At 35.0% G+C, this 22,688-nt stretch overlaps 1 protein-coding gene across 8 annotated transcripts in view; it reads left to right on the top strand.

The window, feature by feature from the left end:
• DGKB (diacylglycerol kinase beta) overlaps positions 1 to 22,688 on the top strand; it is a 424,901-nt gene that overhangs the window by 156,432 nt on the left and 245,781 nt on the right. For all 8 annotated transcript variants that reach the window (XM_068935000.1, XM_068935003.1, XM_068934999.1 and 5 more), the window contains 6 exons: positions 1,615 to 1,689; positions 2,222 to 2,341; positions 13,392 to 13,509; positions 16,211 to 16,299; positions 16,381 to 16,497; positions 20,791 to 20,889. In XM_068935000.1, the coding sequence (XP_068791101.1) occupies positions 1,615 to 1,689; positions 2,222 to 2,341; positions 13,392 to 13,509; positions 16,211 to 16,299; positions 16,381 to 16,497; positions 20,791 to 20,889 (618 nt within the window). The remainder of the gene's footprint in view (positions 1 to 1,614; positions 1,690 to 2,221; positions 2,342 to 13,391; positions 13,510 to 16,210; positions 16,300 to 16,380; positions 16,498 to 20,790; positions 20,890 to 22,688) is intronic.

Raw genomic sequence — 22,688 nt, 5'->3', positions numbered from 1 at the left:
TTTTTGGCTTTATCTGTGTCCACATATTCCTTTACAAACAAAGAATAAATAAAGTACAGTGATAAATTTGACCAGTGATTACTTGATCTTGCTATCTCCATAACAGAAAAAGCTACAAAGTAGGATTTGTTTCAAATGGAAGACTTGATTTCACGGGACACTGATTACTCCAGAGAAAGTATTTCAAAAATTGGCCTCTACATTATGCCTATAAAACTCCTGTGTAGCTAAATGCCTGTGCAGAGATCTGCAAATTCAGCTTACATATTTCTCAAGTACAGCTTTAGTGTAAATCCTTGAGAGATTTTTTCCTAAGTTGGATATCAGTATTTAGAGTGTCCCTTGAAAATAATAGTAAGAGGAGAGTAATCAAGATGCACATTTGTGCTCTCTTGCTCTCATCCCTAAAACTTGAGGCACAGCATCCCAGAACAGTTTGAGATTGGAAAGGAGATCATCAAGTCCAATTACTCTGCTCAACCAGGGTCACCTACAGCAGGTTGCTCAAGACCCTGTCCAGATGGCTTTTGCGTATCTCCAAGGAAGGAGAGTCCACAACCTCTCTGGGCAACCTGTTCCAGTGCTCAGTCACTCTCACACATATGTTTATATGTAAATATCATTGATGCTATATAAGGCTGGTTAAAGAAATGAATTGCAAGCCTGAGTTTCAGATGTTGGACCTGCCTTGCATCTGGAGATAGGTATGTTCAGCACTTCTTAAAATCAGGTCATACATGTAACTGTAGTGTATATCCCCTTGAACTCATTTTGAGAATGGAAGTGGAGAGTTTCATATGTCTACATAGTTTGAATTTACCTTAGCATGCAGGATTGACCTAAAAATATGGAGCAGACCTTCAGCTACTGTTAAGTGTCATAGTTAAGTGAGGATATGTTCAAAGGTTTGTATGAACTTCTTCACTTTTGCCTAAGAAGCAGTTAAAGAATATGTAACATTTTCCACAGATGTATATGGTTAAGTTCACACACTTCACGCATATCCTTCTGTCTAGAATGTTTCCTGTCATTAATAATATATCATTTCTACCCAGTGCATTCCTTAGCCCCTGGAATATAGGAGGAAACCTTTGAATTTTAAATCCTAAAGACTCAAACTCATGAGTTTTGATTATTTAGAAGAGTGGAATTGAAATCAGAGTTATCCTGGAAATAACACTGACAAAAATTGAACTTGGTTTATTTAAAACAAATGTTTTTTGCCTGTTCTTTTGTCATTTTGTCAAACGAGTAACATAAATTATTCCTACCTAAGAAGCATGCCAAATATGAGCCCAAAACCTCCTCTTCTCACATAAAAGGGACTTTTCAGTAAGAATAAATACATTTCTGCAAATTAAGATATTTACTTTAAAAATTATTGTAATTATTCCTCCTTTTCTGCTCAGAGGATCTCTGATTTTAGGCTTTGGTAGCAATCACACTGTGTATTGATTACCAGTTAGTGATTAGAAAAGTTATTTTTCCATGTATTTTAGCACTGACAAAACAATATTACTAAAGGCAATGTGTTTGAATTATAAGCTGTTTGCAGTCGAATTTGCCATTGTAATAGTGCACTAAATATTATCATTCTTTTTCTTACATCTGTAGGAGCTGGAAAATATCATTGCTCAAATGATGCATGTTGCGGAATACCTTGAATGGGATGTTACTGAACTGAGTCCAGTAAGCATCCATTTTATCCCCAGTTTTACTTTTAACCTTTTTGTGATACTTAATGCCTACATGTGGTTTTACATATCAATAAGTTCGGAAATCATGGTATTCTGTGTTTCACTTCAGTCAGTTAGCACTTCTGCAGGTCTTTTATTCTGATTAAATCTGCTCTGTAATCTGCTTTAGTTCTCTGCTAAAGTTTAAGGCTTTTCCTCAGTGCATATAATAATTAATATTTATAACACAACTGATGTATCCTTCAAAAGTTCTTAAAAAGATCTATCTCTTATTTCTATTGTACATAGTAAGTACACAATGGGGCACAACTTGGTTTGTGAATAGGTGTTGATAAAACATAAACAAGAATATGGAGTTTCATCTTCTCAGCTGTCACCAGTCATTTTAGTGCCTTTCTTCCAAAGATACCATACAAGTGATATTTTCCTTACTTTTTGCTCATGAATGAGGGATCAGAGTTTTGTATGTCTTATCGTTATCTTAGAATATGAAATTTATGAGCCTTTTCTTTAAAATTGTGTAGATCCTCCATGAAATGATGGAAGAAATTGACTATGATCATGATGGTACTGTTTCTCTAGAAGAGTGGATCCAAGGAGGAATGACAACAATCCCGCTCTTAGTGCTTCTTGGGTTAGAGAATGTAAGTATCGACATAAGAGCATTCAGCGCTTGCTTGCATGCCAGCTGTGACCCTCACGTTAGTTTCTCTGCAGCCTGTGTAAAGAATGTCTTTTCATGTCTTTACTATGGTTGAATGGCATTTGAAGAACAGAGATATGTCTTCAAAAGGTATGACTATGTTAGCGTGTCCAAACCTGCTCCAAATAAGCCAGCTCTGGAGCTGGAAGCTGTAAAAAGCTTTGTAGTTTGATGTGCTACCCACACCATTTAGCCCTACTGATAGCATATTACTAACTCTTCACTGCAAAATAGTATTTGTGAAGAATGTTTTAATGCCCATGTGTATGTAGCATCTTGCTTGGAGCAATGTCGTGGCTTCTCTGCATGGTGCTGTCCCTAACCGTAGAGAATCACTAAACAATCGAGGTTGAAAAGGACCTCTGGAGTCTGTCTGGTCCAACCTCCTGTTGAAAGCAGGGCCTCAGGTTACGTTATCCAGTGCCCAGTCAAGCTGAGCCCTGAATATTTCCGGTGAGGGAGATTCCACCACTTCTTTGGACAACCTCCTGCAGTGTCTAATTGTTTGATCAGAGTTTCTCCTGAAGCACCCTGTGCCCTTTGCCTCTTGCCCTGTCACTGTGTATCCCTGTGAAGAGAGCTTCTCCGTCTTCTCCATAACTACCTTAATAAACCATACCAAGCAGCAATATCAAAGAGAGCACTTACACCAAAGGGTAGAGTGTTGTAAAAGCTTATGCTCTCTACATTACAGCTTCACAATAAAGATAGGAAATACGTAATACGATCAGTTTTCTGCAAGTTCAACACAGCTGCTTTAACGCTGGCATGTTACCAGTGCCACCTGCTGTCCTGTAGTTGTTTGAGCATATATATCTTAGCATACATTTCAAATACTTTTCTGTGATTTGATATAAAACATTTTTTATTTAAAACATTCTGAAATCCTTTCAAGACATTGCAGGTAAATAATAATAAATAATTTTTATTCTCCCCATCTACTGCTACTGCCCAAACTAAGCCTAGACTGCTGCAGTCACTCAGTAGTATCTTACTTTCACAAAAAAAGGTCAGACTTAAGGCTTTCCGTAGGAAAGTCTGCAATACTACAGTATGTTTAGCAGAAGATCTAAAACTCTTGCAAAATGCTATACCCTTAGTGTTTATTAATCATTTTTCCAGGTGGATATCTGAACTGAGGATAATTTAACTGCACATTTAAATCAGCACTGAAATTACTGACCTCCTAATCCTAACTTTGAGGGATGGAGTAACAAAGAGTTAAATTACTTCTCCCTCAGGAAATAGCAAATCTATGTCAGACTCCATTCTATTATTTCTACAGAAGTACTCTAAACAAACAGTAACATTTTCTCCTAAGCAATCAGTATAGCAGATAACTGTTAGGCATTTTCAGTATGAATTTTTCTTTTTTATAGGTATTTTAGTTATTTTGGGAGTATTTTCCTGTGTGTACAATTCGTACTTCCGGAATATAAAACTGCTTACCTTGTGTGATAAATTAATGAGGATCCTTCTGTAGAGGTTTATTTCTATATTAAAGCAAAAGCTATGTAAATGTAAAGAAGATATGTAAAGGTATGTTATTTGGTAATTTATCCTTTTAAATATTTTTACTAAGGAAATAACAAGTATTCATAAACCAACTTAGTGATCAAAATTGTGAACAGTATCACCATGGGTCAGTGTTTGTCTCCATAAGACTATTCCCAGTTCCTCATGTGTTGAAGAAACATAATTTTTTCTCAACTCTAAGTTTATATAATTCTATGCAAGAATATCTCTTTGATCAATAAGCCTAGTCTTAATTGTTGACGCTGGGGCAGAATGGATGATGTGGCTTTTAATGCCTTTTATTTTATTTTACTATGAGTAAAAGGGCCATTACCTAGAGAACCATGCAAGCTCCATCACTAGTCTTTTGCTAATGATTTACTGCAAAGTGATGCCATCCTCTAAAAGGGCTCCCATTTTTTTCATGTTTAAAAGATCTCTTGAATCGTTTACATAATACTTAGAGAAAAGCCAGAGTTTCATATTTTCCATCAAAACAGCAGCAAGTTATTTCTATTGCTTGTACACTGGTTGAAATAATCAAATCTAAGAGTATTTTAGGACACTGAAAAGTTAATCAAGTAAAATAAAACTCTTTAATGCCTATCCATTACTGTTTTATGTAAACTGATAGTGTCATTTTGTTGAGTGATACATCTGATGTTATAAAACCAAGCTCTTCTGTAATATGCATCATTCCAGTTGGTGGAATGCTATGCCTTCTCTTTACATCCTGTTGCTACGTTCTGCAAACCCAACCACCCAGGACTGTGCCTGTTGACTCTCTTTCTCTTCCCTTTCAGTTACGGTAATGACAAGCGAGATTGGACTCAGTAGTCAAATAATGAAGTCCTGTTATCTTAAAGTTTGTGAGAATAAAGGGAATAACCTTAGGCTGCTTAGACATGTCCAGGTACTCCTCACATGTTGAGGAAAAAGTTGATTAGAAATCTCAGGCTATACAGCAGTTTGATATGAAGAAAATTTCCTTGCTTTTCAAGATATGTTTTCATTACCCAAAAAACAATTCTCTTGCCTTCTTTTGGCTTTAGGCAACTACTTTTTCTCTTCATCCTGAACTAAGGCAATAAAGCCAAGTAGAGATTAGTTTCAGAGTCTGTCCAGTATGATAGTGACAAAGAATGGTCACTGCAGTTTCTTTTTCAAAAATCTGACTCTTCAGTCGTAAACTATGTCGCAAGTCTGGCAGTTTTAAGTCAAAATGCACAAACCTGAGTGTGCCAGTATCCGGTTTTATTCTAAATTTGTGCTTTGTGCCTGAAGAGGTCAGGTGGATCTGTAAAGGGAGAGAAGATTGTTATTCTCCTGTTAGAAGATTATTTCTTCCATATATGGGAAGAAAAAGTTACAGTGGTCATAGGGATATGTGGTAGTCAAAGAAGTCACAGTAGGAAGCTGGGAACATGTAGCTCAGGCAATGACTAATGAGATTGAGTGGATTGTCAGGCCTCAGAGATGATGAAAGGAACTTCTTGGGTATCAGATGGGAATACGCAGAGTTTACCCTAGATGATAAAAACAAGAACATGGTTGCAAGGTTATGTCATCTGGGGCAAATTTGTTATAAATGTTATTTCTGTCTTACTATCTTAACACAGTTACTTTGAGTTTTCTCTGTTTAGAAAAAAAGTTGACCATCTAGGCTATTTTTATTTAAATAAAAGCTGGTTATTTTATGTATTTTTTTTTATTTCACCTTAAAAGTCTTTGGATGTTCTTTGTGATCTAAGCACATCCGTGTCAGAGCTGTAAGCTAACTCATGGTCCCGTTAGAACAGGCCATCAACTTTTTGGATATGAGTACTGTTTCTCTTCCTTCTATCTGGCCTTGAGCTGATAGAAATTATTGTTTGTCAAAATGCTTCTATTTATTTTAAATTCAATAAAGTACAATTTTTCACTCATAATTAAGGCCAGTAATCTGTGGCTGCGCTAAATGCATCTGAATTGTATTAAAAGATTCCAAGGAAAAGAAAGTCCACAGTACTCCAAAGTGAATTACTGCAATGATAAATGACTTTCACTGTTACATGTCTGTTTCACCTTAAAAATGTATGTCTTCAAGTTCTAAAAATTTTCATGGCTTGCGCTGCTAGTCTTAAAAGCCATCCATTATCAAGCGCTCTTTGTCCATACAGGTATTATTTGTTCACTATGATCAAGTCCCCCTCGTGGTTTTTTTCCGTAAACTAAGCCTACAGAGCACTTTATTACTCTTAATTGATTCATAGTGAGGCAAATACCAGTGAGATCTTTGGTTTGTTTAGGGATGGGGGATAGAGTTGCCTCATTCTTCACTTAACTGTAGTGTATTTAAGTCTTATATAGCACTTGTGCAAACAATAACTCAGCTGGTATAATTTGTTATGCTAACAGCAGTGAAGCTGTGACAGCTTGTTTCAGCTGAAGGTTTGCCCTAGTGTCTTTAAAATGTGAGCTAGATTGTTTGTACTTAATCTTTTAGTTTTCTTTAAGACATATAATGGCCAGATATGATGTACAAGCGTTAAATTGCAGTAGAAACCTTTCAATTCATTTGTATTACACATTACATTAGATGCTTTAGTTACAGAAATAGTAGTCCAGAATATTCAGAGAATAATTTCAGTGAAATGTGGAACTCTATTATACAAAACTGAAAAATAAACAAGTTAGTTTATAAGCAATGGAACTGAAACTGCCTAATCTCTTATAGGCTTATGGTCTTTGCCCTTTGACTCCATCAGTAAAGCCCTTCTGAAAGATCCAGGAGCATTCGGCGATGATCATGAGTATTTTGAATTTGGCAGTATCTGGCTGGCTAAATTTAAGAAGGAATTCTTCCTGACTTCCCTTTGTGGGGCAATCCTCTCTTTCTCTCTCTCTGTCTTTATTCCAGATTTCCATGGAACTTCTAGTACCCTTTCAAATTTAGCCAAGATTACTGAATAAATTCAAAAGTTGTTGGAGGAGCTTAGAGATATATAGACAGAAAGATAAAGAACATAAATGCCTAAGCTGAATTTCTTTAAGAAATCAATCTAAATATTCAGTTTATTTTATGTTATTGGGTTCTACCCTTTTAATTCCTCCTAAAACTTGATTTTAGAGCTTCAGTGAAGGTGGAGCATTCTTTGAAAGAAATAAGAGTTTTATTTGTGGTGATATTCCAGGACAGAAACAGTGAATTTTTGTTTTGGTGCTTTTCGAGACAAACAATTGCAGTACAAAATAAGGAATTTAAATAAAAAATCAGTTAATTTTCATTCTCTGGAGGTACTGTTATACATGTACTCTTTGGAAATTTGCTTTGCAGCAGCAGATCTTAGAATTTCATACTTACATAGTACAGTTGTACTTGGATACACTCGACAATGGCTGAATGCATAGCGTCATGTATCACATCTACTAAAACCATTCTCTCTAAGACCTGTAAGTCTTATTCTGAAGCATCTAGTCACACTAGTTTCCTGGAAATAGTTCCAAGAGATTCTGAGTCTCTTTAAAAGTAAGGATTTCTTGAAGAAGTAAAAAATAAAAGAAAAAAATCTTATATTAAAAAAAAAAACAGAATTAGAGAGGAAACAATAGTTTATATAATGGGATTTTTAGTAATTACTGTATCAGGTAGGGTTTTTGGCTTAGTGTCATATTTCAGTCTGCAATTCTCACAGTGTTCATCAACTCCCAGATTTGGTTTTGCTTCTTAAGGCATTAGTTGGTTTTTCTCCCACCAAAACACAGGTTGGATAGAGATGTCCTTTCTAATTACTCCTTCAGCTTGATAATTATACTTTTGGAAAGTGGCATATTACACACAAGTAACTGTTAGACTATACTGCTCTCCTTATTCTACTCCTCCACAGTAGAAACCTGCAGAGTCTGATCTTTTCTTTCATTCTGCATTAGTTGAAGAAGTTAAAACCCTTAGCCAAGTATGAGATACCCCAACGACTATCTCCTAGCATTGCTCGAAATGTTCTTTGTAAATTGGACACAAAGACGTTTACTGATATTTTACTCCTAAGAGTAAATGAACAGTCTGCTGTTCTCCGCTAGGAGTCCCTCACTTGCACAGTATTTTTCACCCTATCCTGATGAAAGCATTTGATTTCTGTTCTAAAATAATTTCCTGGCAGATATTTCCTGATGGATCACTATCATATGTGTCAGACGTCCTACAAAAGATATGTATGAACCATAATTTTCGCAAGTGCTAGTGTTTAAAAAATCCTGGGCGTTGTAGGAGTGGAAAGCATTTTATATTTGCTCCTTTTTCATTGGCCACTAGATGTCACCGTTGCACTGCCTCTCGTTCTGCGCAGTTACTGAAAGCTGCCCTAAGGCAAGAGACAAATTGAGCAACAGTAAATGCTTCATAACCTGTATAAGTTGTCTCATAAATAATATGAAACCAGGCCACTATGCTTTTCTTTTAAATTACCCATTGTAATCTTTAACCCATTTCACCTCCTCCCTTGAAGCAGATAGGCTCTGAACACTTACAAAATAGGGCATCAAGGTAAATCTCAGAGAAACAAACACATTTGTGCTGAAGTATGACTATGCTGCAATTAATTCTGAAGAAAACGCTCTTAAAATTTACTTGAGAACCTCAAGCAACAAATACTATGCTGTTGTCTCCTAAGAATTTAAAAGGTAATTGTTTGTAACCTTTTAGATTAAATATGGATTGTATGTGTTACTGTGAATCCATGTGACGAGATTCATGGAAATCCATCCCCATGGGAATGGGAAATGCTGCTTTTTATATTGTCTGTGTATAAAATTTGATTATTTTTGGCTTACTTTTTGAGCTCTGAATATTTACAAGTAGAATCCAACTGGGGACTTGCACAAGCAGAAACTCTGAAAAAACTGTTGAACACACGGCCAGTTTGGTAAAGTTAATTTTTTTTTTTTTTTTGCTTTTTCTTTTTCCTCAGTGTTAACTTTATAATTCTTGCCTGAAGTCAGAGCTGGCAGATAAGTTTTCTAAAAGCCCGAGGTATAAACGAACTGTATGCTATTTCCATGCATATGCAGGCCCTCCTGGAAGAAGCTGTAGCTTACCCTCTGTGTGCTGCCTCCTTACCAGTCTGGGGGTGGGTTTGCCCTAAGTGATGGTAGGAGCTGTTTTACCAATATCATTTCGTGGATTTGCCACCAGAGGGAGTAACGTTAATTCTTTGTAAGACTTCATACTAGGAGCTGCGTATGTACATACCTTTTCTTGACAGTATACTTTTATGCTGTGCTAACTCCTGCTTCTTTGTGGGAAGTTTGCAAGTGCCTTTGCTGACTATAGCCTTGCCTTTCCTTCTGCCTCTAGATTGGTAAAAGCCTAGGAGAAATCAGGAATAACCCTAGCCTGTTCTGTGTTCAAGCATGTGTAACATACACAGTAATTCATGCAGGTACACAAATTTAACATTATTTAAACTGTAATTTCTGCAACATTTCTGTCTCTGCAGGTGACAGGTGACTATCACTTCAGGGACAAGAAAATGTGACAGTGTGGCTAATTAGGATCATTTTTTTGTGTGCCATTTCTGTGTGGTCATGATAATACACCGCATGCTACATGGATAAAGACTGGGGAGGCAATGTTGTATTCTCCTTTCCTCCCCTGCTACAATTTCTTGAGAGTCAGAAGTGAGGGGCCCTCCCAAATGACATGTCTGTTGAGTAAGGTTACTCCTTCTCAAGTTCAAAGAGACTCAGAAAAGCCCCCAAACCCAACAAAACAAAACAAAGCAAACAAAGAAACAAACAAACGTGACCTCAGGTCTTTGCTGAAAGTCCAGCAAAGAAATATGGAACTTAACAATTTTGTGTCAAAAGGAGGTGCTATGCGGTTTAATGGACGCCTCTCACCTTCCTACTGACCGATTAATACTCAAAGATCAGTCATAAAAATTTCCGTAGGTCATATAAATCTTTTGTAAAGCAAACCAAAACACAGTAACAATAGGCAGCAAACGATTAACTTACCAGATTCCCTAACATCCTTCTCCCTGATTGCCATTTAGGTTCCTTGTTACTGACTCTCTTAACAGAAAAGACTGAACATACTGACATTTTAGGCACTCTGTGGCTACTGTTGTATGACGTGCTGCTTGCCCAGGATGAAAATTTATCAGCTGTTTTGTTATTTTTTTCCTCTTTTGGAATCTTGAGTTTTGTGATTTGAACCTTAAGATCTCTTTGGCTCCCTTCGTCTACAAACCCCTAAAAAGCTGAAGTAAATTAACATTAGGCTAGACTAAATTTTGTGACCCCATGAAGCTTTTTTCTGCTTCTAAGGCTGGCTCTTTTGTGGTTGGTTTGCTTTTTAAGGTCAGGTCCTTCTGGCTATCAAATCTGTGGTAGAAGGGTCAGAAGCATATTAAGAAAACTGTTAGCAAAATAAATGTTAGTATTGTCATAATGTGCTAATGTCTCTATAGGACATATGGAGGCTTCATTTTCAGTGATGTATGATGAAATGAGGAAGAGATTTTTACTGTACCTGCCCTGCTTTGAGATCTTCTTAATGACTATTTGTTTTTAAACTCTTTTTCAGGATATGGAAGCAAAATGACTGAACGTCACTAAATGCACTGATGTGTCAGAAATATGGATTTTATTTATACTTAAAGACTTGCGTTGAGGGGGCTTTGTTTCATATTATATCTTTTGTTTTCCCTAGGCAGTGTTTTAAAAAGTTATGTACATGCATAATCATATGCAGCACTTTATTGCTGATTTTTGGCAGTGCACAAGAGCAAAAATTTAATTTGCTATTTTGCAAAAGTGCATTGTGTTTATGTAATGGATTTGTGCATCAGTTGCAGTCTGTAACATAGTTAAGTGTTTTAATTGGCAGAACACCCACATCAAGACTTGTTTGTTTTTCTGATAAGGAAAATGCCAGCTTGGCTGGTCCATATGTTCTGTTCAAATAAGAAGTGACACGTTCACATGCAATAGCCATTCTTTTGAAATGAAAAAGTAACATGAAATTAATGTGGAATAGGAGCATATTTATGCATAATCATGTATTTTTTGTTAATTTTCAGAAATAGCAAATATTTCTGCTAATGAAAGCTGATCAGCTTGCATTTTAAATGCTTGCGGTTTCTGACTGTATCTGTTGATGACCAGAGTAATATATGTTAAAATCAAAGTGTACATTCTTTCCTTTTTTTTTCCTCAGGAGGATTTATGTGGTCTTTATTGTTTAGTGAATAATTATTTACTTCCAGAAGATTTAAAACTTAGTATGGTGCAATGTAACAATACTTTAAAAAATTTGTTAAACGGGTTATAGGATGGAAAGAAAAACAAAAGTCAGAGAGTTCATTTAATAAAATGCATCCATCCTTTTCAGCTGCCAGTCATGAAGGAGCTTGACAGGATACTAGGGCTCCACAGCTGCAGAATCTATTTCTGATTCTTCAGGGGAAATTGGAAAACTTCCACACTCTTTGCCAGCCTGAGAATCCCACATTAGGCATCTGCTCTGCTCTTTCTGCAGAAAGGGGACCCTGACATTGCCCAGCTGTCAGAGATGGCATTTGAGCTCCTGCTGATAATATCAGGGGAACTCCACTTAGGCTCTGATCCTGATATCTCAACAGAGTGGGGAAAAAAAATATTCCAGCTGCTTTCAGTTCCTTTTGTTCGTAGGTAATTTGTAGGAATTATTCAAAGTTGTGTTCTGGCTACGACCTGGCGTTGAACCAAACAGTCCTCATTTCTTGGAGTGCTAATTTTTCTTGTAAAAGGAAATTTTTCTTTCACGAGATGAAGTAGATTTCATCTTTGACTTCTCATTAATGACTAAACTTTAAAGTAGAAAAATACTAATTTTTAAGGACATAACTAATGCCAATACACAACAAAATAGCTTTTTTTGTTAAAATCTGTGTCCTTTGACTCACATTGGCTGCACTTGTCAGTGAAAACCATTGTATTATTGAAAATCAAGCCAGGCATATTGCATGTAATAAATGTTCTTGTAGTTTGATATGAAAAACCAGTAACTGGATGAGAACCAGCTGTTCACGTGGCTTTCTTTTCTTGTGTCTGACAAATACATTTGATGGTGATCACAATGTACTTTACTACTTTTTTCAGACAGCATGTGTTGAAATGTTACAGAGTTGAAAGTACTTAAGTAAAATAGGGCAAGTCTGGACATGAGAAAAACCACTTGCATTGTCATCTGGATGATTTGGATTTGTGAAATATTTGATCAAATACATTATTTGCTTCTTTATAATTCTTTAAGTTTTGATGTGAAAACATTTTCTGCTTATTGCCGCCCTTAAGATTTCTATGCCATCCTCATGCGATCATGAACTCTAAATCTTTAGATTTGTGACAAAGTATACGTAATAGAGAAACGGCGAAGACCACAGCAGTTCAGGAGTGCACAACAAAAAATCATACTGCAGCCCATTTCCAGGTGATAGATATTCACTACCTTTCTTCCATTTGATGTTATACCTATAAAAAAATTAAGATAATTAAGATAGATTTCAAAGATTTTGTAGTGATATTATGGATAGGTAAATCTCATTTATTAATTCAGAAACCCTGATAATTGTAAAACGAAAAAAATCTAACAGCCACACTAGCTGAGAAACTTCACATTTACAGAGGTAGTTGTGCACAATTTACAAAACACACAATTTTTATAAACAATATAATAACAATGAGGTCACAGAATGATTCCATTTGGAAGAAAGAGAAGAATTGTGCAACTGAAAACTTACTTTCATAGTTGTAAGTGCTTTGGTTTATATTTTAGATGCAAGCATGAGTTACACTGGGGAACTGAGGTGCAAGTCCCCGTCTATTGGCTGGTCTGTTCTTGCAAGATTTGCGTACAGTGCTGCTGCTGATTGAGAAAGGCATGCTTAAGTGTGAAGAGTTCACTTTTTAGGGAAGAGGTCCAGGATGTAAATTGCGCCCTTGAATACATGTTCTTTGGTAGACTGGATTTCCCACTTGACATAAATCATAAGATACAGAACAATGATGTGTGTGCCTCATTCTGAGGGCCATTGAAGATATCTTTGAAGTTATAGCAATCCTTTCTCTTGTTGGTCTTGGAAGTTTTGCCTTCTAACCTGCAGCACATTTATTTTTAGAATTAGCTTGGAATTTATTAAAATAAGCTGTAGAATTAATTGGAGTTTAGTATCTTTCTAGATTTGTTGCTAGAGCTGTATTGCAGGGTTGACAACGGGCTAGTGTTTTTTCTGAGTGTTTTTGAAACACATGGACATCCCTGAGCATCTAAAGAATTTTTATTATATCATTGCTTGTGTATTTTTAAGGATTATACTGTGATCTGGTGCAGAGTATCAAATGTAGTAACAGCTTGTCTTTTACGTTCTTGAGTCAATCTCCAATTTTTATTGGCACTTATATATTTCATTGTTTATTTTATTAAATGAAATCTGTTTCTTTTATGTCTTGTGCAGAATGTGAAAGATGATGGGCAGCATGTATGGAGACTGAAACATTTTAACAAGCCTGCCTACTGCAATCTTTGTTTGAACATGCTAATAGGAGTAGGCAAGCAAGGTCTCTGCTGTTCTTGTGAGTATAAGCATTTCAGTGTCCATCTGCATATATGTCTGTTCCTAGAAGGGATGCAATCACTATGTAACAAAGAACTTGTAGTTTCCCAGTAGCCAACCCTTTACCAGTACAATGTTGTTTTCCCTTGAAGGTTCCATTTTCAATTGTTCAAGATATGGGGCTTTCAGTACTCTCATTTGAGGAGGTTTTTGGTATTACAGTATCTGCCAATGTTAAGGTGTTCCCTTTTGTATTCTGCCTCTACTTTTTATTTCTTCTTTATTAGCAAGTATCATGTTTAAGATTCAGCATTATATTTCTGTCATTGTTTTCCTCTTTTGTATTTATAAATAATTATTCATATTCTTTATTAAGCATTGACTAGCCTAGCATCTAATTCCCATATTTATTTATTCATATTTTCCTCAGAATTCTTGCTTTATTAATTGTAATGGTCAAAATCCCGGTTTCCCCCAAACTGGCATCCAGTCCAGTTTCCATAAAAACTCAGAAAAAAAACTACTGCATCTATTCTGATTTGCATAAGACTATTAAATGCAGTTAGTATAGTTCAATTCATTGAGTTGTGTCTTTGTTTCCTAATAATCCGTGTTTGACCAGCTCATAACCTGTATCTTGATAACCTATATCTTGCCAAAAGACCTCTCATCTCTATTTGAATGTTTCAAGAGATGGATGATCCATATCTTTCTTTTGTGGTGTGTTCCCCTGATTAATCATCTTTTTTTAACAGAGACTTATTTTCTGATGTGACTATGTCTAATAGACAGTTCCAATGATGGTTCATGTTAAGCACTGCTCCATTAGATTAATGAGATCTGTAGTACCCGCTGTATTCTCCTCATGAAGATACCAAGTCACCTTTCATTCTTCTTCTTGATAAATTAACCAGTTTCTTAGTATAACCTACCTTCTCCATTTCTGGAATGAAAGGTAGCCCATCACAGCTGATCAGAACCTTTCTCATTGTACAATTCTATTAATTTAGTTTGAGACTACTTTAAATGAATGAGAGTTTTGGAGTCAGCCACTTCTCTGTGGGCCACAAACCTCTTTAAAACATAATTCAGATATAAATCCTCCATTTATTGGTTTTCACATCATATGATTTCAGCCACAGTATTTTAGAATAAGAGATGCATTCATTAAAAGCAATTCAAACAAACAGAAATCTTAAAACATCAGTTTAATAAATGCTGGTGACAGTAACAGAATATACCTTAAATGCTGAATTGACTGTCAGATCTTGAACTGTTACATCCTTCAGTATTGTTTTATGTCAAAGTGATGTAAAGAGGCTTACTTTATCCTGATGAAGAAACCTAAGACTCAAGCGTGTTAGAGAAAAATCTGTTGAACAAATAGCATGGATCTTCTCCTTCTGTAGTTATTGGTAACGTGTAGACAAGACTTTCTCTGTTGTATAAGGTAAAAGCTGTAATTTTCTCTGTTGCAAAACACCTCTTTTAAATTTATTTGTTATTGTGCTTGGCATTTATTTGGTGAGAATGATGGTCCCAGTTAGAGTACCTGAAGAACTTCCACATGTTCCTCTCACTTACTTCACACAGGAAGGGACGTGGATCTTCATACAAAATGATTACTCTATTTCTATATTTTGCTAAGCTTCTCCTCCTACATATTTTCAAAGCACTGCTATAGATTTCATTATTTGTGTTTTAGATTGTGTGGGAGGAAAAAAAAAACAACAGGGAGACTGCAGGGGGCCTCACTATCCCTCCATGGTCCAATCAACAATGTTACTCCCTGCAGTTTGTCTGATTAATGGCTGCACCTCCCGCTGGGTTTGTGTAATAGGTGCAAGCAAGGTGTTTAGAAGTACTTTGTGCTTAATTGCTCTTGAGGTCAAAAGCAGGAGACATATATGATGCAGGGTATTCATTCTCAGTTCTTAATAGTTGATTCTATTGAATGCAGCTATAAGTAGTGACTTTATTTCCTCATCTAGGCACTGTTGCAGTATTGTTAACTATTCGGTCGTCACAGAAATCTGCTTATAGAGTTTTATAGTTAGGAAATCTTTGCATTGTACTCTGACATTTGTATATTTTCCAAATGCAGCTAGTGTGATCTTTACAGACCTGGTCAACAAAGATAGTTGCGCAAAACAGGTAGGGAAGGGTTAGAAAAGAAAGCTTCTCTGGAGGTAGTGTTTGGGAAAGTAAGAGTTAAACTTGGGATGATTGCATGATATGCATGAAAACAATTGCTATCTGGAAATGGACTAATCAACCATTTAAGATTTATAAATCAATAGAAAGAACAACATAAACTCATTGGCTTTTTTTTTGTGCTTGCCAGCTGCTCTCATGCCTATAGTTTGTAAAATATAGATTTCTTTCTACTAGCAAATGACACCAAACCATTTGGCAGTCATCAATTTGTCTTTAATATTTTTGTCACTTGGGAATTATTGTGAAAAAATTTAGTGAGCTCTTATTTAATTAAGCATTTCCTGTTATGCAATGATAGTGCATTCTTGGATTTTTCACTTGCATAATATTTCCTGTACTAATTGGCCTTTTGTATTTCATGGAAAAGGCAGTCTAGTTTGAGTTTTCATTGACTGATTGGATTGATTGTATAGAGATGGCATGCTGGTAACATTATTTACTTAATAAAAATGTAGTCAGAAACACCATTGCCTCAGCATCTATTAATGTGTTTCTTTTTCCAGTTTGCAAGTATACAGTCCATGAACGCTGTGTCTCAAGAGCTCCTGCATCTTGCATCAAAACTTACGTGAAGTCTAAAAAGAATACTGATGTAAGTCTGGGGCAGCATTACCTTTGCCGGGAACCCGCTAATTTAGTTAACCCTATGTATATCCACACTTTTCTGTTGCAGGTAATGCACCATTTCTGGGTAGAAGGAAATTGTCCAACAAAATGTGATAAGTGTCACAAAACTATAAAATGTTACCAAGGCTTGACTGGACTTCACTGTGTTTGGTGTCAGATCACAGTGAGTACACTATAGTAAAACCTTTAGCATAGATTAGGGAGATAAAAATCTGCGTATCTTTTCATAGCCCCGTAATTCGAAAGGTCTCCTTCAGTTTTGTCATCAGAAATGGACAGTGTGTGTTTAAGAAACTATATATACAGAATGTTCATAGGTGTCCTTGGTTGTCACAACCAAATACACTTAAAGCAGTACTCTGCTTGAAGACAGCATGCAAACTGAAATAATGTTATTTCCAAAGAACAATAGCAATAATATACATTCTAAAGAGCAGAATTCCCAATATATATATTGGAATGATTATAAAGGAATTTTTCAGTGCTGATAAGAGTCAAGGTCACTGTGAAGTCAAGGAAGAATCACGGTCTGTAGTGTACTGACAGACAAATGTAATTGAGGACATCTGGTAGGATGCAATGATTTCAAGTGCCTGGGAGTAATAGCAGAGACATCTCGGTAAAATACTAATCTTTGCACCAAGTCTGATACATACAACTTGTGTATACTCCTTATTCAGCAGTAACCAGTAACTGGAACTAATGACATTCAAGGAACACTACACTTACAAGTGATATCTTCATGCTAGAAGGAACAATGCCAGTATTTCTGTTCCGAGGCAGGGCAGGATTTAAATCTAAATGGGAAAAGATTCAGACCTCTTACAGGATTTCTATTATTATTATTACTACTACTATTACTATGGTTATTGTCATCATGATCATTATTATTATGGAATATCAGTCGTTTGTTCAGTGTTTTAAAGAATAATATCAGAGTGAGGCATTAGAGAATGTTTGTATTCAACATACAAGTTTGGATGCTTCATGACATATTTTCTTAACATAAGAATACAAAATGTGAAAAATCATCAAGGAAAATAGATCCAGGATACTTTCAGTGATAAGCTGTTATGATTACATAAAACCCAATATTTTACAAGGAAGCAAAAACGTAGTCCAGATTGCTGTCAAAATTTGGATAATTTATTTAGAGAATAAACACCCAATCCAAAATTTTCAAATGCAGATTAGACAATCACCATATCTGTTTAGGTAACTAAATAAGTGTTCTGCTGTATATATATGTATTACGTGTTTAGATCTGTGTGTATGTTTATATATCTATCTATATAACATTTCTGTATCTTTCAAGAAATACATGTTATGTAAAGCTCCCACTGGAAGTCAAAGAAAGTTGCAAATTCCATAGCTTCTCTGAAAAAATATTTTCCTACTGTTTTTATATCCAAGTGTGAATCTGGACCAGATTTTTAAAGGCTTTTTGCTTCCTGAAGATACACACCAAAAGTTATAAGACTTTCGTAAACACTGAGAAACAGTGAGGAAATACTGAGGAATAATTTCTCATTGAAATCATTGAGAATGAAGATGATAAATTCTTTTGAAAATATCTTAGGTACCTGTCTGCATGTTTTAATGCTTGAATTCCAATCAAAAATGGATGTATGTTTTTAGAGATGCAGATAGGAGAATATCGGCGCTGGCATATAATTTTCCAATTGTACTTCCATCAGAATTTTAAACATTTATGTTTTTATAAAAATAATGTTACATTTTCAAAAGAACTTCCTGAAACTTTTTATTTCTATGATTTCGAGTGTAAATTAGACATACAAGTGAAAAATGATTGTTTTCAAATTTTAGAAATACTGTAGTTTAAATTTCATTCTCAATCTCCTGTTTGCTTTTCATGCAATTCTACGTGAGCAGTATTTTTAGGCCTTTCTTCTCTAATAATAAAAACTTCTTTATTACTGAAAAAAACAATGTTTTAAATCTCAAACAGGTGCATAATTTTTGAATGGATGTTCTAGAGTTATTTAATTATCATCACATCCAGTATAGTCATGTTTCCATGTTCTTGTACAATAACGCATCAGGGGCTTGTTGCTAAAGTATTTTTATAGCGTAAGAGTATGTTAGGTATTACACAACCAATTCTGACCCTACCTTTCATGCATTTTAAATATTTCTCCTTCTTACGAGTCCATAGGGTCATTTTTGATGTCAAATGACTGATTCAAATCACAAAATTTTCAGAATTTTGAGATTATTTGCGCTAAGGAGGCTTGTTATACAGTGCTTTACTCTGGGCCTTGATTCCCTCTTCCATATTCTCTGTAGCTCTGTCCTCCACCATGATCTTATAAATGGGCTTTTTGTCAAGCTTTCTCTGCAGCAAATACAGATACGCTTACTTTCCAGGCATCTGGTTGTGAGGGAGGTAATGTTCTAAGGGAACTGGATTTGGGGTAAGGTAGTGGAAAATGTATTTAAAATCGGCTAAAATATTTTTGAGAGGAGATGCATATTATTTTGTTTTATTTTATTTCTTTTCATTCAAAGTTTTATTTTCATTAAAGCTACATATCTTCTACCATTTCTTTTGTCTGCTGTACATCAATTCTGTTGTCAAAGATCAGCAGAGACTAATAAGAAGATTAAGCTATTTTTTCATATATAAGTTTGCATGCCACCGAGTAGCAGAGCTGCTAATTATCACTGAATGTGTGAAGATACTTTTATTTGATGTAACGTGGCCTGGTGTGCCTTAATTATGGTACAAGTAGCCTTACCACTGAGGCAAAGAATTAGCATGACAAATGATTTAGATTACAGGGCTACCAAAATACCCTCATAATAGGGCTTTAATACTCAGAGTAAATCAAAATTCGTTAGACTTTTATTTTCTGTTGCTAAGTAACTGCCTGAGAAGGTAACTTTGCAGTATAAATGAATATGGACAAGACTAATATTAAGTTCAAAATTCAGAAATGTTATGTCTACATTAACTGTAGTAGATAACTTCGTGAAGAACATATTACGGGTAAAGCCTATATATCAGGAGCTGATAAGATTTTATTGTAATTTTGATGGAGATCATACTGACATGGTTAAATTACCTAAGTAAAAATGAATCAGTCAATGGAAAAATATGATTTATAGATGTAACCATTGAACTACAGATTTTATAACAGCTGTTGAACCTGTTGAACTAATGCTGTATGCTACCTATTAACCCAAATATATCAGTTAATAAATAAGATTAATACTTCAAAATTTCTGATGTTTATTATCGTGACTGTTTTCCTCTAATGTAAATACACATATCTTCTCAAAAAAAAAATACTCATATTTTTGGGAAATGCATGCGTTAGCTGAAGAACTTAATGCACAGTTTATTCAATCAATGCAGAAAGAATAAACTTTCACTAAGTTTCACATTAACACTTGTATTTTTGTTGTGGCTATCTCTGATATTGTAAACTATGCCTACCACATCTAAATGATTTGCATGATCTGGATGCACAACTGTGCTTTTGTACCGTGTGGTAGGATGTATATGTTGAAATATTCTATTTAGAGACATTTGAATTGTATTAAATCCTACGGTATCAATAAGAACTCTTACTAATGCAAAATATTTTGATGAATATATTATTTTTATTTCTTGGGATTTTATGTTGATGTGGTATACACATTTTTCCCTTTCCCTTTTTTATTAGTACAGAATTGAGCCAGTATTCTTTCAATTAGTAGACGTGAGAATATTCTTTCTGTGTTCTCAGAGTAAATTTCTTTCCATTGCGTTCATGAAAACTGGATGAATGCTAGGAATAAACTACAATAAGGAGGATAATTCAGTGGGTTCCTCAGCAGTCAATAAAAGCTTAAACATTAATTCAAACAAACCCAAAAAGTCACCTATATTACTTAAAGCTCTTTATTATTCTTATATAATTCTCTTCTATATTTTGCATATATTTTCATAGATATTGCAGCATCAGAACTGAATCAGTTAAGACTTTATCAGCTTTAAATGGAAGTAGAGTTATATCAATAGTGCCAAAGGCTTTCCCAAATTCCTTTGCAACACACCCACAGCAATAGTACTATAATCCCTGATTCAATGTGAGAAGTTGTCTTATGAAACGAAGTTTTTGATCAAGAATAGGTATGGTCACTAATGACTATGCTGATGTCACTTAATTGTCAATGTAACATTGTTATTATATTGTATGCTGGACCAAATGTAGCAATTCCAGACTAGAAAGCATCTTGATCCACTGTTCTTCTTCATTTCAGTGTAAATTCATTGGTTTTGTCAGTCCAAAGATGTTTTCCACTGCACTGTTTCATTTCCCTTGTAGAACTATAGTAGCAATTAAATTAATTTAGTAATCTAAATTCACTCTATTCCAGTATTATAATTTAGGATTTTTCTATACTGTAGAAGTAAAAAGCTAAATCTTCCTTTTTTGTCTTCTCTTAGTTACATAATAAATGTGCTTCACATCTAAAACCCGAATGTGACTGTGGACCTTTGAAGGATCATATTTTACCGCCCACATCAATCTGCCCAGTAGTGTTGGTGAGTTGCTCATATGTTCCATTCTGATGAAAACCTCTGTCATAGGTAATGGATGAAACTGTGCTTGTACTGATTACTAGTACTGAGATTGTTGTTTTCACAGGACTATATAAACCTTAAACACAATGGGTAATCCCCGCTGATTAGTTATAGGAAGAAGCACATCAATTTATCCGCTGCATATTGCGTTTTCCTTTATGTGACAATGAACTTTCTGTAGGGCATACTATAGCTGAAGCTGACTCAGGTTTATCACTTAGTCAGACTGTACTTACCAGAAACTGTATAGGCAGAACACTACATTTTACATCTTTTATAGATCCAACTTCCCAGAATAATGAAGTTATTCTTAAGGACAGGTTTTGCTTGGGATGCATATTGTATATCTGTGATGCTGAGGTCTCTGATCTAAGCCGGAGGTTACCTAGAATGATGACACTGGTCTTGCAGCAAGCTATGCATCAACATTACGGTATATTTTATTCTGCAGTAGTGGACAGTAAATTTCTCTGTCCACAAAAACAATAACTCAATTCAATGAAAATAAAATGCATGCTCTTTGTAGGTTGTACTGAAGAAGCGAAGCAGTTTATCATGAAGAAAGATTTTCAGAGCTTAATAGATTAAATCAGATGTTTTATGCAGATAAAGGTCATAGCATCCTTGTATTCGTAGCAGAACAGACATGTGTGGTCTTCTTATTTTAAATATATTTCATAATAAAAATAAACTCCTGACCTTGAGAAGGCATAACTTATAACAGTGAGGAAAAAAAAAGAAAATTTACCTTCCAACCTCAAACCTGTTTTTGATAATTACAAATCATATTCATAGGTAATGTAAATTACTTGTTTTCTAATTAACTCTTTTGGCTGTTTGTTTAAGAATATCTTAAGGGATGAATGCTTAACTCTGACCCTTTACTTGAGTAAACTGGAAATATTCCATTGCTGTCAATGGAGGCAAAGCAATGGAAAGCTGGTTTAATATTTATGAAATATTTTTTAATATGTATATGATTTTTAAATATTTATTAAAAGTCCTAAGAGTGGTTTTCTAGTTCATCTGTAATGGTATTTTGATACTGTCAAGACATGTTCTGAATTATAGTAGTAACATTACCGTAAATGTGCGGACATTTTGCATTACATCATTTTATTTTCATGGTTTTGAGAGGTACTTTAAAAGTTAATATGTAGAAATCATGTTTGTTGGACTGTTCTTGCTTGATTGTTATTTATTGTTTGCCACTCTTGCCAAACTGAGTGAAACCGCTGCATGAAATTTCATCTTCAATTATATTTGTGTAACTCCATTTTCTTTTCAGGAGAGGAAGAGGTATAGAGGAATTATGATTTTCATTCCACAACTGGAGTTTAGTTAAGTTGTTTAGAGGATATATAAAACCACTCTAGAGTCAAAATCATCCTTGAATAGGTTTGTTTCATCTGCAAATTTTGAACGCATAAGCAGAAGTAAATATTTTTCCTGTATCAGATTTATGTTTCACTATTCACATACTAATAATGTAACATGAAGCATATATTTCAGCACTGTTTGTATATCGTTAGGAACAGAAAGTATGCTTTACTGTGATTTAATGGGAACTATATAATTTCACAGTATACTTGTTCATTAGTAAATTCTTCCAAAAGTGCATTAAAATCCTGAGTTTACTCAAATTACAAATAATACATCAGTGACCTGGCTAATAAGAATTCCTCCTAGAAACGATTGATTACAGTGTACATATTATTTATCTTAGTAATTTTTTAATTAGTTTCTACCATTTCCTGTTA

Source organism: Struthio camelus, chromosome 2, assembly GCF_040807025.1.
Source record: "Struthio camelus isolate bStrCam1 chromosome 2, bStrCam1.hap1, whole genome shotgun sequence".
Classification (NCBI taxonomy): domain Eukaryota; kingdom Metazoa; phylum Chordata; class Aves; order Struthioniformes; family Struthionidae; genus Struthio; species Struthio camelus.
The sequence above is the reverse complement of the archived record's forward strand: the minus strand, read 5'-3'. Positions and strand labels throughout refer to the sequence as shown.